Raw genomic sequence first — 22,755 nt, 5'->3', positions numbered from 1 at the left:
ACCCTTTAAATATCTAAGATATATTTATTATGAAGGAGATTTTTCTGCGTATCTAAAGGGTACATTAATTCAGGTTTTGATTTTATTATTGTTCACTGCTCACATGCCACAGCTGCATGCTTATTGGGTAATTATGCACAATAGCATTAGAACATTTATTATACCTATCAGTTTAATTTCTATCTCCAATGTACATCAGCTTATCTAAGCTTCTCCTATATCTAAACAATGTCTCAGTGTTAAACTGACATTGTTGCCATCTATTGGCAGTAATGGTGTCTACACATTCATTTAAATAATGCAGGAGGTTAGAAATAAAACATTTGTTGCATCCTTGTAGGGATAGCTACACCACAGGTCTGTCACACTGATCACATATTCCTCCCATTATCATAACCTGCACCTGTTATTTCAATTGCTGTTCACCATCTATTTGCCTTCTATTACTTAGGTGCTCAGTACTCAGGGGCAGATTTACTAAGCTCGGTGAAGTGATAAAGTGGAAGGTGATAAAGGACCAGCCAATCAGATCCTTACTGCCATGTCACAGGCTGTGTTTGAAAAATGACAGTTAGGAGCTGACTGGCCGGTGCTTTATCACCTTCCACTTTATCACTTCACCGAGCTTAATAAATCTGCCCCTCAGTATGGTATAAATGATTCTCTTTTGTGCTATGATCTAAATTTCTAACTGCATTTCACATCAATATCTTACTTCCATTCTATCTGCTAAATTGTTTGCTGGCTAGTTAATAATTGAGTGTTTGGATTTGGACATAGAAGGACGCCGAACACACGCTGCCCACACGCGTGTTCCGCCGTTCCTCTGACAGCTTCGTGTTCTGTCACTGTGTCACACCCCCCGTGTTCTGTCACCGTGTCACACCTTTCCCCAGGGGCCATAAGACACTGGATAATTTGCTTGCTGCACAATAATTATCCGAAATAAAATGTTAGTGTGTAAAAGGGGGCTCTACCTGCCGTAATGTGTGTAAAAGGGGCTCTACCTGGTGTAATGTGTGTAGGTGGCGCTGTGTGGCGCAATTTGAATAATGGAGACTATTGTGCAGCATAATATGAATCTGTATTATTTTTTGGCCCACACCCCTTCCACATGAAGCCATGTCCCTATATTTTTGGCAAGTGGGGGGAGCTGCTATTTTGTATGTGGCCCTCGGATACTGACAGGAAACGTCAAGTGGCCCCTCAGCTGAAATAATTGCCCACCCCTGGTCTATGTCAATGATTTTAACCTTTATGTTTCGCCTCACCTTGTAGTCTAAATAAAAGCAATCTATTGTTTTATGAGAATAATAATAAAAGTTAAGTTTTATGGAAGAGTGGAAATTAATCCACTGCTCCCTGTGTGCACCGACAATACAGCCCTTTTTTTCTTCTTCTGCTGGCATCTTGAAAGTCTACCAGAATTACTCTAGCCACCGGACAGTGTCGAAACAATCAGACTGGATAGCTATGTGGGTTTAATATCCGGACAGGTACTCTCCCACGTGTCACTTTAGCCAGCGTTCATGCCACCATGAATGGATGCTGTCCATCAAAGTCACAGGGTCCCAGAATTGCCTCATAATCTCGCCCCCCAGGGCCGATCCGGGTTTTGCACCACACTACATGCTCTGAATTTGGTCGCAGGATGACGTGTTGGCGATCGGTGATTCTTGCCTTTCCAACTTCTCCCCTCAAGTTGGTGAATCTCTTTTGCCCCTCAAGCAACCTGACTGCTGAAGTCTTCCGTCCCATCAATGCCGCCGACCGCATTTCCAGTTTAAAAGCCTCCACCAAGGCATCCGAACAGTTCTTCAACACGTTCATCTCTAAGATGACCAGGGGTAAATATTCATTGTATGTAGTGGTGATCAGACACCCTTGTCACTCCATGTTAGCCTTGCCGATAGTAAGGTCAGCCTCCCAATAGCCGCGGAACTTGATTTGTTGTCCATTACTGGCCAATAGGTGTAACCAGGTATTCGGTGGGCTGACTATCTCAGATTCGTCCCAGTGTCTCTGAAACTCAGCAAGTTGTTTCATCATCACCTGTGAGCCTTTGTCCAGGAGAGCAGCTACCTCCACTCCATTAACTTGAACTTTGAGGTGGGGACACTCTCCGACATATTGAGGCCACCACCCCAGCTTTGATGGACCTACTGATGCATCTCCTCCCGAGGGTCAGTCTCGCCTCAGGATCGGGTTGTTTAAAGACTCATTGGGACACTGCCTCTCGATGTGGCCACTCTGTTTGCACAGCCTGTATATAGATCTTCCTTGGGCATCAAATTGGTCTGTGGGGCGTCGCCCCGATTCCCGTGGCACATCCCACCGCTGTCATCCTTTTCCACCTTGATCCCAGTGCCATCCCTTGCATTTAGCTTCAGCCTTTTCCAGCCATATTTTTTTTTAACTCTTTCATCATCTCGTGGACGACACCCCCACTTGGTCTTACCCAACATGTGACTGTTGCATGGCAGTTCCTCTGGAAACAAAGCCATTGGACTTAATTGAGAATCTCCATGCACTTCACTCTCCAGTGGCCCCGGCACAGTTCCATACTCGACATCTGTATTTTGATTAAGGTCTAAAATGTCCATCATGGCCTCCTTAAACTCCGAGAAGGTGCACACAGGGTTTTGACGCCTACACATACGCAACTGGGCTCTTGTTGTTTCTCCTCTAGCTCCTTCTATAAGCAAGTTTATCATGGTCTCATCCGCTTCCTCAGCCTCTCTTGGATCTCTGGCCTGTATCGCCCGCATGGCTTCTTGTAGCCCCAGGGCGAACTCTTGTAGAGACTCATGTGGTTGTTGCTTCCGGGCATACAGACATCCCTTTAAGTCTGCAATTGTCTGTAAGTTGAAGATACCGGCCAACTTATTCAAGATGCCGTCAGCTGTCTTTCGTTCTTCATCAGACCAGGATCTTACTTCCTGTAATACTGCACCTTTTAGTTGCCCAATGATGACCTCCGCTTTTTGTTCCTCATTAAGGGGGTGCAGCCTGAACATAGATCTTAATTTTTCTTTAAATTCTTTAAAAGAACTCGCGCCATCTGTTTTAGTATCTCCCGAGTATATGGGAAGCCATGGCCCCCAAAATAATAAGGCATTGTGATTTGTGCAGCCTGTGATATTGCAGCTGGTAGTGACTAGCCTCCTTTAGACTGTAGTTTGATGCGGGCGTCTGAGGTTCCTATGGTTCCGACATCCTGAATCCTGTTCGTGGATGCCAAGTTGTAACAGGCAAATATGATGGATGTGTTGTACAGGTGCAGGTGGATGTACCCGGGATCAACTCTTGGACCGGAACTTACTGCTCGAACCCTAGGCAGAGAACATAAGCAGTTAGAACAGTCCCTTAGCATTTAAGGCTAGTAAGTAATGTAGTTCCTTGGACTGTGAATAAGCAGTTGCAGAAGTTCTTTTAACAAGTACTATAAGTAGCAATACAGTTCCTGAGCTGTGTAAATAAGCAGTTACAGAAAGGAAGCACAAGCTGTAGCAGTGGATAAGGCAGAAGCAGTTTCCTCAGCAGACACTGCTAACAGGCACAAGCTGTTTGAGTGATCACAGTGAATGGGAACAAGTACTGACTTACTGAGGTAAATTAAACAGGATCATTCTCCCTGTAACAAGCTGGCTGTACTGTAGTGTTAGGCTGGAACGTCTCACTTAGCTGGAACAGGTCTCTCTCTCTGGTACTGACGTGATAAAATCTCACTGATACCTGTGCCTCAGTTCCTCACACTGGTGCTGGCTGGGTGACTGCAACATTTAGTACAACTCAGTAGTCGCCTTGATTTTGAAGCTACACAGCTTCCCTGCCCTCATCACTCTAACTGGGTGCTCAGTCTGTACAAGGCTGTGAGTTACTGTGGTAACAAGCTGGATAGCTGATCAGTGAGCTGCCTATGTTTCCCCACTGGCTGTCTGCTGTCTCCCACTGCAGCTGCCCTTTACCTCATACCAAGGGCTCTCTCACTGTCCTTAGCTCCATGCAGTGTTGTGCAGGTACCAATCTCTTACCCAGTGGTAGGGGTGTCGCTTGCAGGGGTGCCACTCCTGGTTGCTGGCTCACTCTTCCAAAATACACTGCTCACTGCTGGCTGGCTAGTGACACAGCCCAGCTTTTCTGTCCCATCGCGTCTCCCCCATCAGCGGCTGATCTTTGCAGGTGTGCGTCTCACCCTTGATCCCCACAGAGCTCTGAGGTAACTCTGAGGTAAATCTCCTTCGCACCCAACAGGCTCCTCCTTCCAGTTCAGGGGTCAGCCAATCGCGGGACTCTGGGCTACCACTCTCACAGTGCTGTGGCTGCAATCCCCTGGGTCCTTGTGCTATCTGTGCTGTGTCCTTGACATCCATAGGTGAAGGGGGCTGTTAACCTCTACAGCGCCAGTGCCTCTTTTTAATAATCCGCTGAGTTATAAACCACAGTGCATCGGGGTTCCAAATGGGGTATCACACACAAAGCAGGGACATGCGGTGAGGTAAAAGATTTACACATAATATATGAGTCGAAGGGTTCATGTGGGCATTATACCCAGGTGCAGCAGTATATACTGCTGGAAATTTGGTGAGTTTGATCAGAGATGTGCGGAAAAGGTATGCAGGGGAGGCACTGTCTCACCTGTCAGACTTTTTACTCTAGAGATTTTACTATAAAAATGATTAGAATAATGCAAAGAAGATATTTTTATATATTCTTTGTATTTTTCATATTCTTTATATAGTCAAAATCTGGCATATACGGTAGTATGACAGGAAAGGCTCTGCCTCACATGCCTCACCTCACTGCACATCAATGGCACGCAGTGCCCCCTAAGCTGCAGCCCAATCGACACATGTTAGAGGGGGTGTTGCCAAGCAGCATTACTGAAAAAGGGGGCATGTCGTCCTTGTTTTGTGGGAGTGCCAAAGCAGATTTACTGATTCCTGAACTGCCTAGCATTCTCCGTAACCTGAGAGTTGTTGGCAGAGTACTGTGGTGCCTGGTGGAGTGACGTTAGTCCACACACTTAATGAGTTTAAACAGCAATGCAGGTTTATTCAGTATACACACAGGTGACTTGGATGTATTATAATAGGCAATTGGTCCCTTATAACAGACAGAGTAACACAGTGATGGTAGCAGTACTTATCGGTATGCTCATGTGGCTGCGGTATGTCAGCAGGGGATTTCCCTGGTGGTAAGGGATGGAGGACTGCACATCCATGCAGTCTAACTCCCGTTGTGAAGGGAATGCACCGCCCGGCTCTATGATAGCTCCGGCAGCGCGGTACATGCAGGAACGCTGTAAGTCTCTCACTCTCTGTTCACACTGAGCTCCGCTCCCAGTCACTGACTTAACTTGCACTGTCACTAAGATGGAGGAACAGAACATGCGCTAGGCTCTGCCTCCCAAAAACACTGACACTAGTGGATGAACACTAGAGGATGCGCCCATGAGATCATATGTATGAGGAGACAGGCACAGAGCGCACCATTTACCAACAAGGGTTACTGAGATGACCGATGTTCACACAAGTGATCCGATTCTGCATCTTTCGACCCAGCAGCAGATCACACAAGCATGCAGGAGGTGTCTATTTACACAAAATGCCTCCTGCAAAATTAGTCTACAGTTGAAGATACTGTGCTCATGTGTTTACATCTGAATCAGTCCCAGTGTCCCCAATTAATAACATGGGACACAGTAGTGCCGTCAATTAATAATATGACTCACAACATTGGAACTAATTTCTAATCTACCACACAGTGATGCCCCCAATTTATAATAAGACACACTGTAATGCCCAGAAATTAACAATATGCCACACCATATTACCCAAATTGACAATATGCCCCCTACTGATAATATGTCACACAGAACCCCTTCAGTCATTCCCCTTTATATGCCAGCTTCAGAGCCACCTCAGTCATATCCCATTATATGTCATCCTAAGCATCCCCTGCCATGCCTCTTTATATGGTCAGAACACCCTCAGATGTAGATGTGGAATGCCCTTTTATATGCCTCAGTCATTTTGAGGGTTCCAATGGTTACTTTGCAGCTATACAAAGTTACCACTGAATTACCATGGGATTGACTTCCAGACATGGGCGCCGATTCTGTGGGTGCTCCCGGGCTCGAGCACTCACGGAAAATGTTAAGCACCCACTAGGTCCATCCAGCTCGCGATGTGACGTGCTGACATCACACCGCGCTCCCGCCCACCCTGCGCTGTGTTCCTGCCCGAGGTGTGATGTGCTGATGTCACACCGCACTCCCTGCGCTGTCCTCCTGCCCATGGTGTGACATGCTGACGTCACACCGCGCTCCGTCACAGCCGCCCTGCGCTGTCCTGGCTCTTGCCCGTGGCCCGCAAACACACACGCTGAAGAAGTGTTCTGCGGCTGACGGAGCCATAAATCAATAAGGGGAGTTTCGCTGGATCAGTGGCCCACATAACAGTGGGAAAATCCCACTGGCAATGTAAACCTGGCATTAATGAGGTGAGGATGACCTCTGTCAGCCCAGTAGATGCGTCATCCATCCAAAAAACCTGGAGCTTATTAGCAATAGCGCTTGTGCAATATCTGGTTGCCCCCCCCTTTCCTTTTATAACATCTCTCTCCTAAAAGTCGTCCCCCCCTCCATCCCCTGGTAATGTGCATGAAACACCTGGCAATGCACGTGAAACCCCTGGCAATGTGCAGGAGACCCCTGACACGCACATGATGAAACCCCTGACAATGCGCATGAAACCCCTGACAACATGCTGGAGCCCCCTGGCGAGCATGGAACCCAGAGCATGAAACCCCTGACAACGTGCATGAAACCCTTGGCAACGAGCATGAGACCCCTGACATCAGGCAGGTAATTTAAAAGTAATTAGAAGCCTTTCTGTGTGGTATCATTTGTAAGGGGCATTATTGTATGTGGGACATAAAATGGTGTCAGGGCCATAACTGTGAGTGGCATAATATGTAATTGACGATACAGTACGTGGCATAACGCATAATGGGTGTTACGATGTGTAGCATAATGTGTAATAGACATTACGTGTGTGGCATAAAGTGTAATAGGCGTTATGGTGTGTTGCATAATGTGTAATAGGCATTATGGTGTGTGGCATATTGCGTAATGAGCATTACGGTGTGTGGCATAATGTGTAATGGGCATTAAGGTGTGCGGCATAATGTGTAATAGGCATTACGATGTTTTGCATAATGTGTAATGGGCATTAAAGTGTGTTGCATAATGTGTAATGGGCATCATTAGTCACTGCCACAGCCACCCGTTCATTCCTGCTGCAGCCTCCCGCCAAGCACCCACTAGCAAAAACATAAATCGGCACCTATGCTTCCAGACATATTAATTTTGACTTTAGCTGTTTAATTGTTAATTGCATAAATACAAACATGGACATGTGTATGGGCCGATCTTTCAGATTCTATAAATCCAACTCAAATATAAATTTGAAATGATTATTCTTGTAAGATTAGTCCTGGTGACCATGGGGGTCATTCCGACCCATTCGCTCGCTGCGTTTTAACGCAGCAGAGCGAACGGGTCCCTGCTGCACATGCGCCGGCGCTGTAATGCGCCTGCGCATGCCGGACGGCCGAAGGCCGTAGCAGGACAGCGATTGTCTCTGCCTGATTGACAGGCAGAGGCAATCGAAGGGCGGGAGGGGGCGAAATGGCGGCATTTGGCCGCCGTTTCGTAGGCGCGGTCCGGCCAACGCAGGAATGGCCGGACCGAACGGGGGGCGGACCGCAGCGGTTGTGTAAGAGGGCGGCGGTGCGTGTGGTGGTGCCTGCTGCTGTGCAGGTATAGTTTCGGTACTCACCAGGCGCCGCTCTCTCTCACCTTCAGGTACCGGAACCTTCAACGGACCTGGCAATCTTCAGTCGGATCCAGACATGGAGATTCCCCCTCGGAGCTGACCGACGACCGAGCTGAGGAGGAAATAGTCAACCCTTCTTCCACCGGAAAAGGGGATACCCCAGTGGTGACGGCGACCTTCACCGGTTGGGTGAAAGGTCATCACTGGCACAAAGCTTCAGCCACCCAGATTTCACACACTCGCACTCTCGTGCGTAGTGTGATGAAGGGGATTCTCACGTCCGTGAGCAATCCCTATTCCGGCGCTTGGGGACAGACAAGGGACAAACGTACACAGATGCTACTCACCGTCACAAGTCTTGCACTCCGATCTTCTCCACTTACAGGTCCCTGTAAGGAGGTATAGAGAAAACAGCCGTGCAGGGCCAAGAACTACCCTAGTGTGCGTCCGCTGCACTAGCTACATAAACAGAGCCCTCAAACTAGCTCGTGTGGGTGGTGCAACACAACTATGCACAAACTTAAAACAAACAGACACTTTGCCCTGCACGGTAACCACATACATCACAATATCGGATTAGATCCCACGGTGCTGTCCCTTTTAAATCCCTACCTACCGCTGGAAGGGGGTGGGCGCCACACAGCCTGCCCACCTCCTGTACACTTCCTTCTATGGGGCTCAGGTCAAGCGGTCCTGCCTACCTAAACACCTCAGGGTGGCCTGGGCCTAGTGCCCAGTGCCACCTTTATTCACCTCGGGGGCACTTATTCACTGGGCCTAGCGCCCCCTGTCTGCGCACAGGCCGGAGGCCTGACTTCGCCCACGGGCCTAGCGCCCGCCTAACTTGTTGCCTGTTGGGTGACCTGGGCCTAGTGCCCAGGGTCACCTTATGTTCCTAGTGGACTAGGGCCTAATGCCCTCTACTGTCCCCCAGGCCTATTGCCTGTGTTTGTCCCTCGGGCCTAATGCCCGCCTATCTTGCGCCACGGGCCAGGGGGGCGACTAGACGTGGCCGTGGGCCTAGTGCCCGGCTAACAGGGCCACGAGCCCGACAATGTGCCCACGGGCCGGGAGGGCCCGACTACGTGCCCACAGGCCGGAAGGGCCTGGCTGTGCCCACGGGCCTAATGCCCGAACACCCGGTGGTCTAGGGAGGAGCGGGTACAGGGGCACCTGAGAAGGGCCTACCTGACCCGCTGGGAGAGGCACCAGGGGGGAGCTTCGTCAGCTGTCTTACTTTCCACCCCTGGTGACCTCTCCGGCGCTCTCTTCTTCAATCTTCGGCCGCTGGCCCGTCCTTGCCAGCGGCGCCGCCGTCGCCTCGACGCGTCCAGCCGCCGCTGGACATCTTCTTCCCGCAGCCGGTCGTCTCCTTGCCTCTTCCGCGGCCTCAGGACCTTCCACCGCGACGTCCTCTTCTTCCTTCGGCGCGGCCTCCTCTCTCTTCAGCTCCCGCCCGGCGTCTGACGTCAGATGCCGGGGGCGGGGCCTGTGACGCGGCGAGCGCAGATTGGCTTGCCGCGCCCACCTCCGAATGGCCGGCGCCCCGCGAGTCGCAATTGGCTCGCGGACGGCGCCGGGTTTGAAAAGCCGCAGGTGGCACTTCTGATTGGCGGCCAGAATGGCGCCAAGTTTAAAGTGCCGCCGCGCCGCTACCCGCCGCCGCCGACAGCCCGGTGCAGGGAAACGTCTGATCCCTGCACCGGACACCCGCCGCCGCACACCCAGCGCTGGGGACAGACAAGCTGCCCCAGCGCTGTCCACCCTCACGCTCTGCAGGGGACACAGATCCCCTGCACATTGTTGTGGTGATGTGCCCTGGGACACAGGGCACATCTCCACATTTCCCCCCCCCCCCCTTTTTTCCTTTGTAGTCCCTACAAAGGTCTCCACGACGTCCAATGTCCGTGGGTCAGGGAATTCCGAGGTCCCTCCGGCGAGGTTGTATTCGAGGGCCCAGCCCGGACAGACTGTGACCCCACACCCTTCCTCCTCCAGCTCCGGGTTCCTCTTATTACCTCCTGACCTCCATCGGCGGATCCTCTGGGGGAGTGGCATCTCCTCACGGTCGCTCGACGTTGGCCACCAAGGGGACTCTTCCTCCACGGGGACAACAGTCACCCAATCTTGACCTCCCATGTCATCTGTGTCATCGTCCCTATTTTCAGGGTGTGGTACCGACCATCCCCCAACAGCGGAATCCGCCGGGGCATCCGTTTCCTCCCGGGCAACAACCACCATCTGTCGCATCTCCTCGTGGGGCAACTCCAAAGGTCCCATGTCACGATCCTCTCCCTGTACGTACGTCCATTTCGGCACTTCCGGCAGGTATTCTTGCTCCAGGACTACCTCCTCCTCTTCACGGAGGGCATTCAACTGGGAGCACGACTCTACCCGATCGTGCCAGTCACTCTCATCGGCGCTTCCGATGCCAGAGTCGTCCTCCATCTGTTCTTGGAGGGATTCGTCGGCGGAGAGCTCACCGTAGTCCGAGTCCTCCTCCACCGATACCTGGACTAGGGGATTATTTTCCTCCTCAGCGTACTTGGTCCCTTCCGCTGGCATCTTTACTTCCTCAGCGTACTCCTTCGCTTCCGCTGGCATCCTTACTTACTCAGCGTACTTCTCTTCCGCTGGCATGTCTAATCCCTCAGCGTACTTCTCTTCCGCTGGCATCTCTAAGTACCCAGGACACACCTGTTCCGCACATCCTGGTCGTGGACGGTTCCAACGTGGGGAGATTCCGGACATCCCCGTCACTGGGTCTTCACGCTTTCCCTCGCAGCATGGTCTCTTCACCTCCCAGTCGTCCACCTCCGCCTTCTGCGGGAAAGGATTCTTCCTTACTGGGGTTGCTTTCTTGGGACAGAGTAGATCCGCGGCATCTTCCCAGGGGCACTCACTGGCCGAATGTCCTGATCGCCGACACTTCCAACAAGGGAGAGTCACTGCCACCTTCTCCAAGACGGGTTCCTTGGCCACCTCCTTCACTGGGGGATCTTCACCCGTTGGTTCCGGCTCAGAGGAAATGGGCACCTGCGAACTAACTTCAAGCAGGGTCTTCCGCTCCATTTCCCGGGTTTCCTCCTACCTTCTCTGGGCACGACCATCCGCAATCATCCGGTCTTCATTCCACAGACAATCGGGAAGCGCATGTCCTCTCGCCTCGCAGAGCGCACACACGGGCTCTGCAGCCACCCGGTTCCGAAGTTGCTGATGAGACTCCGTCAGCTGCTTCACTGTGGCCTTGTAGTCCATCCTGTCTTCAGTCCATGGACATTCCTGGAGCCGATGTCGGGGATCTCCACAGCTTTCACACTGGAAATCAACCTCGTCTTGGCTCCACTCATCATCCCAGGGACAACGGTTATGCTCATGCCCGTAGTTTCCGCAGAGCAAACACCAGGACTCCTTCTTCGCTTGGCCCTTCTGACGTCTTCGGTCCGCTTCCTGGACCACCTTTTTTGGGGACGTCTCTCGCCAAGTACACTCGTCGGCAAAGTGCCCCGTTTGCCGACATTTTTTGCAGGGCGTCACAGCGGCCTTCTTGCGCCCCTTCTCCCAGCGCTCTTCCTTTTCACGCTGGACCGACCGCTGCACCATCTTCAGGAGGTCTGCCCCAGACACCGTCACCCAGTCGCTCTGGTCCGCACACGTCCGGGGGTGAGTCTGTTCCGGAGCTGTCCGCAGGGAGGTCTTCTTGGTGGCGTTCCACATCGTGTCTGTGATCCTGTATCCTTGATCCTGCCGACTACGCCAAAATGTAAGAGGGCGGCGGTCCGTGTGGTGGTGCCTGCTGCCGTGCAGGTGTAGTTTCGGTACTCACCAGGCGCCGCTCTCTCTCACCTTCAGGTACCGGAACCTTCAACGGACCTGGCAATCTTCAGTCGGATCCGGACACGGTAATTCCCCTTCGGAGCTGACCGACGACCGAGCTGAGGAGAAAATAGTCTACCTTAAGGGGGGTATCAACCCTTCTTCCACCGGAAAAGGGGATACCCCAGGGGTGACGGCGACCTTCACCGGTTGGGTGAAAGGTCATCACTGGCACAAAGCCTCAGCCACCCAGATTTCACACACTCGCACTCTCGCGCGTAGTGTGATGAAGGGATTCTCGCGTCCGTGAGCAATCCCTATTCCGGTGCTCGGGGACAGACAAGAGACAAACGTACACAGATGCTACTCACCGACACAAGTCTTGCACTCCGATCTTCTCCACTTACAGGTCCCTGTAAGGAGGTAAAGAGAAAACAGCCATGCAGGGCCAAGAACTACCCTAGTGTGCGTCCGCTGCACTAGCTACATAAACAGAGCCCTCAAACTAGCTCGTGTGGGTGGTGCAACACAACTATGCACAAACTTAAAACAAACAGACACTTTGCCCTGCACGGTAACAACATACGTCACAATATCGGATTACAAGATCCCACGGTGCTGTCCCTTTTAAATCCCTACCTACCGCTGGAAGGGGGTGGGCACCACACAGCCTGCCCACCTCCTGTACACTTCCTTCTATGGGGCTCAGGTCAAGCGGTCCTGCCTACCTAAACATCTCAGGGTGGCCTGGGCCTAGTGCCCAGTGCCACCTTTCTTCACCTCGGGGGCACTTATTCACTGGGCCTAGCGCCCCCTGACTGCGCACAGGCTGGAGGCCTGACTTTGCCCACGGGCCTAGCGCCCGCCTAACTTGTTGCCCGTTGGGTGACCTAGTCCTAGTGCCCAGGGTCACCTTATGTTCCTAGTGGCCGCCAACTGGACTAGGGCCTAATGCCCTCTACTGTCCCCCAGGCCTATTGCCTGTGTTTGTCCCTCGGGCCTAATGCCCGCCTATCTTGCGCCACGGGCCGGGGGGGGGCGACTAGACGTGGCCGCGGGCCTAGTGCCCGTCTAACAGGGCCACAAGCCCGACAATGTGCCCACGGGCCAGGAGGGCCCGACTACGTGCCCACAGGCCGGAAGGGCCTGACTGTGCCCACGGGCCTAATGCCCAAACACCCGGTGGTCTAGGGAGGAGCGGGTACAGGGGCACCTGAGAAGGGCCTACCTGACCCGCTGGGAGAGGCACCAGGGGGGAGCTTCATCAGCTCTCTTACTTTCCACCCCTGGTGACCTCTCCAGCGCTCTCTTCTTCAATCTTCGGCCACTGGCCCGTCCTGGCCAGCGGCGCCACCGTCGCCTCGACGCGTCCAGCCGCCGCTGGACATCTTCTTCCCGCAGCCGGTCGTCTCCTCGCCTCTTCCGCGGCCTCAGGACCTTCCACCGCGACGTCCTCTTCTTCCTCGCGCCGCCGGGATCTTCACCGCTATTCGGCGCGGCCTCCTCTCTCTTCGGCTCCCGCCCGGCGTCTGACGTCAGACGCCGGGGGCGGGGCCTGTGACGCGGCGAACGCAGATTGGCTCGCCACGCCCACCTCCGATTGGCCGGCGCCCCGCGAGCCGCGATTGGCTCGCGGACGGCGCCGGGTTTGAAAAGCCGTGGGCGGCGCTTCTGATTGGCGGCCAGAATGGCGCCAAGTTTAAAGTGCCGCCGCGCCGCTACCGGCCGCCGTCGACAGCCCGGTGCAGGGAAACGTCCGATCCCTGCACCGGACACCCGCTGCCGCCGCACACCCAGCGCTGGGAACAGACAAGCTGCCCCAGCGCTGTCCACCCTCACGCTCTGCAGGGGACACAGATCCCCTGCACACTGTTGTGGTGATGTGCCCTGGGACACAGGGCACATCTCCACAGTTGCGTGACATCTTACGCAGTCGCTGCAGTCCGGGGAGCGAGGAGTAGCTCCCGGCCAGCACACTAAAGCTGCGCTGGTCGGGAGCTACTCCTGAAGTGCAAAGGCATCGCCGCTGTGCGATGCCTTTGCACTTCTGTGAGGGGGGCCGGACTGACATGTGGGGCAGGCTAGCCCTGTGCAGGGCGTCCCCCCGCATGTCAGGGAACACATCTACGATCAACTCGGAATGACCCCCTATGTTCTTTTATTGAAAGTACAATATCAATGCTGATTTATGAAAATTTAGAAAGCGATTGCAATGGTGTCAAACACTTTGAATCTGGAAACAGTGATGTACTCCTCTTAAACAGCATGTTCTCCCTGTAGAGTGATAAAATAGTGAGGAATCTGAAGCTACATATCAAGATTAATGTCACGCTAGTCTCAAAGATACTCGTGAAGGGTCTGAACTCTGTCCTGGACAGAATGTGATGTGTTTGCTGGCAGAGCACAGACAACTGAGCATGGAAGACGAGAATAGCCTTTGGTACTATTTTATTTTAATTAAGGTGTTTGTTTTCATTTTGTTAAATGATAATGTTATGGCCGATCATTCAATGTGGTATCGTGAAAGAATGGCAGATTATTTTTGGTTTATTATTATATGTGCAATATAATTTGTCAGAGTTAATAACGGGTGCTATTAGAAAGTGATAATGTACAAGAAGTACATACCTCCCAACTTTCCCGCATTCAGCGGGAAGGTCCCATTTTTCTGGGACTGTCCTGCCGACCCAGCCGTGACCGTCAGTGTCCCGTGGAGGGGGGTTGTTGGGGAGGAGTATGGCATCTATTGACAGTACTGGGGGAGCCTACGGGCAGCTCAGCATTTTGGAGAGTGCAGGCACAACCCCACAGTGACACAACGGGGGGTTCTGCAAGGCTCCGCCCACTTTCAGGTTCGCGCACATGGTCCTGCTTCAGCAGTAATATTGGGAGGTATGGCAGTATGATGAAAAATCAGCTACCTGTCAGGAAACTAGAGAGACTGTAATCTTATATTAAAAAAAATATTTTACTATTATTTTATACAGGATTATGCATGCCCTACTGTAAATCATATGGTTATTGGTTATTGAAATCACAGAGGAACTCTGAGACCATAGAAAAGCACAAGACAGAGTGCTTTCATATAGGCTGCAGATATTTGAGCTGACTTCTGATCAATATTCATTTATAATTGGGAGTATATTACTTCTTACATTAACTAACTTTTCCTAATAAACACTGATCACATAGAACTCACTGTACATACACCGCAGTGACATCGGGTGGGACCAGGTACTGTGGGTGCGTGGTCACTGGAGCGGACATGGCTATGCCGCATCCTGGTGTACATTCCTATGGTGTACACAATGATGGGGACATGATCAAGGCATCATGTGAAAAAGGGCATGGTTACACACCCACTGTACTCCCATGCACCTACAGAAGCCCAGGCCCTGGAAATTTGTACCCATCTCCCCCATTTCAGCACCCCTAACTGTATATACTGACAATATTTACAGTAGTTAATACTACATCTACAGTTACAGTATAAACATCATTACAACAGTTGTTATTATTATTATTATTATTATTATTATTATTATTATTATGTATATATATATATATATATATATATATATATATGAAATCACGACAGCACTCAAAGCCTATGTATGTAAAGCAAAAAATGGTGGTGCAAGGCAGCAATAAATATAAAACACTCACTTCTCCAGCGATGCAGAAAAAGTAGACAAGCCAGCACTCACGTGTAGATGAAAAAAAGCAGGATTTATTCCTTAACCAAACGGCATGGTGAAGTACAGCAAATACAGCAAACACAGCCCGACAGCTGTTTCAACCGACTGGTCTTCCTCAGGGGCCCCTGAGGAAGACCAGTCGGTTGAAACAGCTGTCGGGCCGTGTTTGCTGTATTTGCTGTACTTCACCATGCCGTTTGGTTAAGGAATAAATCCTGCTTTTCTTTCATCTACACGTGAGTGCTGGCTTGTCTATTTTTACTGCATCGCTGGAGAAGTGAGTGTTTATATATATATATATATATATATATACCGAAATTCTAGCCGGCACTCACAGTACAAGATGCAACAGGCCCAGGTGCCCGCCCCGATGTAACCACACCACAATATAATGAAGATAACAGGCGGCACTCCAAGGACTTCAAGATGCAGAAGACTTAATATCATATATATATATACTAGTCCGACAGATGTAGGTCTGTGTGCTTCTACACTCTAGTTCTGCGGATGGCAGCTCAGTTCATCAGGATCCACTAGGTACACGACCGTAAATCTGAAAATGGGGAAGATGGAACAAGCGACTAATGGTGTAGTATTTCTTTGTTAGTGTTCATAGGGCCTGATTCATTATGGATCGCTTAAGCAGTCCTATGTGCAATTTATGGATGGTGGGGATAACTGCACATGTGCAGGACCAGTTCTGCGAATATGCAGAACGAGACCTCTTTTCTAAAATGCAAACACCTCTGCCTGGCTGACAGGCAGAGGCATTCGCAGGGAGGGACAGGGGTGGGGTGGCTGGCGTTCAGGAACATGTTTTATGGGAGTGGCAAGGGCAAGGACTACGTCACGAGACACAGTTACTTTGGTCCAAAAAGCCGCACTGCTATGACAAGGCTAAGCCGTTACAGCACCTCCTCCTGCATTTGCATTGCTAAGGACTGCAAATGCAAAATTGCTGCAAGATGGCCGATTTCAAGATCGCGCCCATGTTCAGTACATACCCTAAAAGATAGCCCACCTCACCCATAACTTACTGGAGTATTCAGTTTTCCCATTTCCTGCATAGTTTTTGAAACAAAAGGGTGTACTGCGACTTTTGAATCACCCTGTATATTAGTGTTTACTAGTTTCAGACATCCCCCCCTCTATGGTGCATGCTCATTGTAAGGGGTTCTACTCGTTGTCAGGGCATTCCTCTCCACCACCATCCAGCCGCTGCGGGTCTGTGATCCTGTCGCACCTGCCAGAATTAAAAAATGTCCCTCCCAAAATGGCCACCACTTCCTCAATAACTATCTCCTCTGAAGCGGCAGCCATTTTTGGAGGTACATTTTCAATAGGGTCAGGCATGATGGGACCGCAGACAAGTATCTTCAGGTCCAGGCAGTGGCGTAGTAGTAGCCCCCGCAGACCCCCAGCACATACAAGCCACCCAGCTCCTCCAAGCCACTGCAGGGTCTGCGAGGGCTATTGCTATGCCACTGCTCTTAATTCCATTTTCTAAAATTAGCTTTAAATTGTAATTACCCACCCCTTGTACTTGATTTGTGAGTGTCCTTCCTCAGTACTAGAACCAACCCCTGAAGAAATTGGATATCCACTGAGGAGGACCCAATATGCAGACCTTGTTGTATTTTGTGTCATGCCTCTGCCACTTTAAATTACATGTGCAGTAACTTTGGGAAAAGGCATCTTGAAATGTTATTATATCAACCCCTTCAGTGGCGGGTTTTCAATTTAAAAACACACCCTGTGGTTTTTTTTAAATTGAAGTGGGAGTGGGGGGGAAGGTGCAGGGGGGATCTAGTGATGGGGCAGGGTGAGGTAATCGCCTGATGATCAGCATAAGCCATTTTACAGCTAAGCCCGCCCCCCCCGGCCAATAGGAGTCTGCGGGTGGGCTAAACTCTATAATTGAGTATGGTGATTCCCGGGCGCCGTGGAGGGGAATCAGTCAGTAGTATGCCCGGAAATCTTCGGGGGTTGCCAGCGCTGGCTAGCCCGGAAGATTTCCGAGCAAACCACTGAAGGGGTTAACAGGTTGGTTACATCCCTTTACCTGGAGCATCCCTGAGATCCACTAGTTGAGATATAGGGGTGGGCTGCTCACGACTGGCAAACCGGACATTTGTATAAAGTGCTGGGGGTTCTGATAGTATCACTGGGTTAATTGGGTTTACAAACTTTACTAAATATTGGCTGTGGTTTACTTAGCTGTGTTCATTAAAATAGTTGGAGGTCTGGTGTATTTTATATGTCAGGGGTGATTTTTAGTCCAAGTCCAGCTCTTCTATTTAAAACAGTTTAACTAGGTGTGGGGTACGAGTTCAACATTCATTATGTTGACATTATTTCGATATAAGAATGTCAACATGGCCTGAATGTGGACAGAGTCTCAGGGCCCAATTCACTTTTGTATTCATTGTCGATGTTCACACAACAGAGCGACAATCACAATGCGCATGTGCCAAGGTGCCTTTGCGCTCGCACTGAGATGTTTAACAGATTGATTGATTGACAGGAAGGCATCGTCTGGGGGAGATAATGGGAAGTGGTTGCTGTGTTTTATAGTTCATTTGGGTGATTCTTTATTTATTTATTACCAGTTATTTATATAGCGCACACATATTCCGCAGCGCTTTACAGAGAATATTTGACCATTCACATCAGTCCCTGCCCCAGTAGAGCTTACAGTCTATAGGGGGTCATTCCGAGTTGTTCGCTCGCTAGCAGATTTTAGCAGCATTGCACACGCTAGGCCGCCGCCCTCTGGGAGTGTATCTCAGCTTAGCAGAATAGCGAATGAAATATTAGCAGAATTGCGAATAGAAAATTCTTAGCAGTTTCTGAGTAGCTCCAGACCTACTCACAGATTGCGATCAGCTCAGGCCGTTTCGTTCCTGCTTTGACGTCACAAACACGCCCTGGGTTCGGCCAGCCACTCCCCCGTTTCTCCATACACTCCCGCGTTTTTCCCTGACACGCCTGAGTTTTTCCTCACACTCCCGGAAAACGGCCAGTTTCCACCCAGAAACACCCACTTCCTGTCAATCACGCTCCGATCACTTCAACGATGAAATTTCTTCGTTCGGACGTGAGTAAATCTACTAAGTTTTGTGCTAAAATACTTACCGCATGCGCACTGCAAATCATGCGCATTTTTGCCTTAATCGCTCCATTGCGAAAATCGGCAACGAGTGAACAACTCGGAATGACCCCCATAGTCCTTACCACATGTACACACACACACACATTCACCCTAGGGTTAATTTTGTTGGGAGCCAATTAACCTACCAGTATATTTTTGGATTGTGGGAGGAAACTGGAGTACCCAGAGGAAACCCACGCAGGTATGGGGAGAATATACAAACTCCACACAGTTAGGGCCATGGTGGGAATCGAACCCATGACCTCAGTACTGTGAGGCAGTAATGCTAACCATTACACCATCTGTACTGCCCAATACATAATTTCTCATGGCAGCAATAAGAGATTATAATTATTGGGTCAAAGACCTTACAATTCATAAATATGTTCCTTTGTCTCCGAGAAATATACAGGAAGATGGTACTCTGAGAAGTGCTGTATACTAGAAATAAGTAGTTTGCATTAGAAGGTGTTGTGCTCTGCAGTGGTTCAGTCCCATGTTCTAGATGTCAGAGTCCTGAATTAGAGGGTGAGGCAGCCCCCTGCGCTCGCTGACTCATTCTGACCAGGACAGTCTGTATTCTAGGCACAGCTGTCAATCCTCCAGGGGGAGAGAGGGGGGCAGCTGTTTAACTCACTCTAGTAACTTCTTAAGTGTCTATACAAAGCAAGCCCACCAGTCCATTGTGAAAAGTTACTCCTGTAAAGCTGACAATTTCATCAACTTCAGAGATAAAAATAAAGCATGAAACACAAATTTAAGTTTAGTCTTTTATTATACAATATAATACAATACGTGGTTCCCTAGTTTACATTATGTCACACTGTAGGGCTGCCAGTACTCATTATCAGAATCAGAACCAGCTTTATTGGCCAGGTATGCTTGCGTATACTAGGAATTTGTCTTGCTACACAACAGCCAAGTAGGTAACAAATAAGCAGGTGTGTGTGGGGGGGGGGGGCAAGTTAAGTCAGATAGGAATACCGTAGGGACACTGGTGGGTTACATGTACGTCTAGTCAGTCAATGTTCAGGAGTTCAGCAGGCGGACCGCTTGGGGAAAGAAACTTATGAGGCTTCTGGTGGACCTGGCGGGGACGGTCCTGTAATGCCTGCCTGAAGGAAGCAAGTTAAACATGCTGTGGCCGGGGTGTAGCTGGTCCTTTACTATCTTCGTTGTCCGCTGTGTAGCTCTGGACAGGTACAGGTCCTGGACTGAGGGAAGGTCGGTCCCGATGATCTTCTCTGTGGTTCTGACCACCTTTTGGAGCCTGCATCTGTCCCTCGCGCTGGCGGAGCTGTACCATACGAGTATCGAGGAGCACAGTACCGACTCCACAATTGCGGAGTAGGAGAGGAGCAGAAGCTTCTGTGGGATGTTGAACTTCCTTAGTGCCTGAGGAAGAACAACCTCTGATGCACTTTCCCAACAGTGGTGTCAGCGTTGGACCCCCATTTAAGGTCACGGGAGTTTGTGGTCCCCAGGAACTTGAAGGAGTCCACCAGCGATACCACACTGTCAGCAATCATTAGCGGAGGTGTGCTAGCTGACTTCTTCCTGAAGAAGGTTGTTGTGGCTGCACCACTGGGCTAACCGATCTGCTTCCCGTCTATAGGCCGATTCGTCCCTGTCCTTGATGAGGCCGATGACTGTGGTGTTGTCAGTGAATTTGATGATCTCTACTGATTGCACCTCTGAGGTGCAGTAATTTGTGTACAAGGCACCCTGAGGGGCCCCTGTACTAATGGACCGGACTTGAGAGGTGAATTCTCCCGCTTTCACAACCTGTGTCCTATCTGTCAGGAAGTCTACTATCCATGAACAGTTAGCTTCAGGGACCCCTAGGCGAAGTCATTTGGGGGTGGAGGATGCTGGGGACGATTGTATTGAAGGTCGAGATGAAATCGACAAACAGGACCCTCGCGTAGGTACCGGGAATGTCTAGGTGCTGTAGAATGTAGTGCAGGCCCAGGTTCACTGCATCCTCGACATACTGATTCGTTTGATAGGCGAACTGTAGGGGGTCCAGTTGGGGACCAGTCACAGTTTCCAGGTGATTCAAAACCAGACGCTCAAATGTTTTCATGACACATTATGCCAAACAGTATCCCCAAGTCACATTATGACATGCAGGGGGGAATTAAAATCTTATCGCACCCCGATCTCCCATCTAAAGTGACGGGAGATAGAGGGGCAATATTCAAATGCCCCCCGTTATTGTGCTGATTGCGCCCATTTCAGTCGGGTTTAGGCGCGCAAACAGTGGCGTAACTACTGCCCCCGCAGCCCTCGCGGTGGCTTGGGGGCGAGGGGCTGCGGGGGGCGCCACTGATTTACAGCAGACTGACATGCGGACGAGCGTCCGCATGTCAGTCTGCGGTCTCCTTCCCTCCGCCGCTTGTTGGAGGGACACGGAGGGCACAGCGCGCCTCCCTGTGTCCCTCCTGCATCATCTCCGGCGGCCGCGGGTCTAATAGGGGGAAGTGCCGTCCGTGAGCTCTAATTGGCTCACGAACCGGCACTTTCCCCTATTAGACCCGCGGCCGCCGGAGATGATGCAGCAGGAGGGACACAGGAGAGGTGAGCTGTGCCCTCCGTGTCCCTCCAAAAAGCAGCAGCAGCGGCGCGGGGGGGGGATATCTGGCACTGGGGGGGAATATCTGGCACTGGGGGGAATATATGGCACTGGGGCATATATGGCAGGGGGGGGGGGATATCTGGCACTGGGGGCATATATGGCACTGGGGGGGAATATCTGGCACTGGGGGCATATATGGCACTGGGGGGGAATATCTGGCACTGGGGGAATATCTGGCACTGGGGGGGGGAATATCTGGCACTGGGGGCATATATGGCACTGGGGGGGAATATCTGGCACTTGGGCATATATGGCACTGGGGGGGGGAATATCTGGCACTGGGGGCATATATGGCACTGGGGGGGGGAATATCTGGCACTGGGGCATATATGGCACTGGGGGGGGAATATCTGGCACTGGGGGCATATATGGCACTGGGGGGGAATATCTGGCACTGGGGGCATATATGGCACTGGGGGGGAATATCTGGCACTGGGGGAATATCTGGCACTGGGGGGGAATATATGGCACTGGGGGCATATGTGGCACTGGGGGGGTATATGTGTACCTGGCACATGGGGGGGGGCTATATTTGGCACTGGGGCATGTGAGTACCTGGCACCGTGGGGGAATATCTGGCACTGGGACTACCTCCTAGCAACGAGCATGACACCCAGTGCATGAAACACCTGGCAACGAGCATGACACCCAGTGCATGAAACACCTGGCAACGAGCATGACACCCAGTGCATGAAACCCCTGGCAACGAGCATGACACCCTGAGCATGAAAACCCCTGGCACCGTGCATGGAACCAAGAGCATGAAACCCCTGGCAACGAGCATGACACCCAGTGCATGAAACCCCTGACAACGAGCAGGTAATTGAAAAGTAATTAGAAGCCTTACTGTAGGACTTAATGTGTAATGGGCATTACGGTGTGTGGCATAATGTATCACGGACATTGCGGTGTGTGTCATAATGTGTCACAGGCATTACGGTGTATGGTATACTATATCGCGGGCATTGTGATATGTGGTATAATGTCTCAGGGTCATTGCAGTGTGTGACATAATGTATCACGGACATTGCGGTGTGTGTCATAATGTGTCAGGCATTACGGTGTGTGGTATACTATATCACGGGCATTGTGGTATGTGGTATAATGTCTCAGGGTCATTGCAGTGTGGCATAATACATAACTGGCATTGCGGTGTGTGGCATAGGGTATAACGGGCAGGGCATTGCGGTATGTGTCACAGGCATTACGGTGTATGGTATACTATATCACGGGCATTGTGGTATAATGTCTCAAGGTCATTGCAGTGTGTGGCATAATGTGTCACAGGCATTGTATGTGCTATAATGTATCGGGCATTGCAGTGTGTGGCATAATGTATCACGGACATTGCGGTGTGTGTCATAATGTGTCACAGACATTGTATGTGCTATAATGTATCAGGGGCATTGCAGTGTGTAGCATAATGTATAACGGGCATTGCGATTCCTGTCATAATGTGTCACAGGCATTACGGTGTGTGGCATAATGTGTCACAGGCATTACGGTGTGTGGCATAATGTGTCGGGGGCATTACAGTGTGTGCATATTGTGTCATGTGCATTATTGTGTGCGGCATAATGTCTAAGGGCCATTGCAGTATGTGGCATAATG

At 50.9% G+C, this 22,755-nt stretch overlaps 1 protein-coding gene across 2 annotated transcripts in view; it reads right to left on the bottom strand.

Annotated features, from left to right (window-relative positions):
• Positions 1–4,238, bottom strand: part of LOC134932358 (uncharacterized) — a 31,496-nt gene extending 27,258 nt beyond the window's left edge. Inside the window, exons 1-2 of one of the 2 annotated variants that reach the window (XM_063926706.1) lie at positions 4,035–4,238; positions 625–3,332 (exon numbers count right to left, since the gene is read on the bottom strand). In XM_063926706.1, the coding sequence (XP_063782776.1) occupies positions 2,211–3,017 (807 nt within the window). In that variant the 5' untranslated portion in view covers positions 3,018–3,332; positions 4,035–4,238 and the 3' untranslated portion in view covers positions 625–2,210. Of the gene's footprint in view, positions 1–624; positions 3,333–4,034 lie in introns of those variants that run through there. The other variant, XR_010179328.1, reaches the window with a different exon arrangement.
• Positions 4,239–22,755: the final 18,517 nt, after the last annotated feature.

This window comes from Pseudophryne corroboree, chromosome 6, assembly GCF_028390025.1.
Source record: "Pseudophryne corroboree isolate aPseCor3 chromosome 6, aPseCor3.hap2, whole genome shotgun sequence".
NCBI lineage: Eukaryota > Metazoa > Chordata > Amphibia > Anura > Myobatrachidae > Pseudophryne > Pseudophryne corroboree.
The sequence above is the reverse complement of the archived record's forward strand: the minus strand, read 5'-3'. Positions and strand labels throughout refer to the sequence as shown.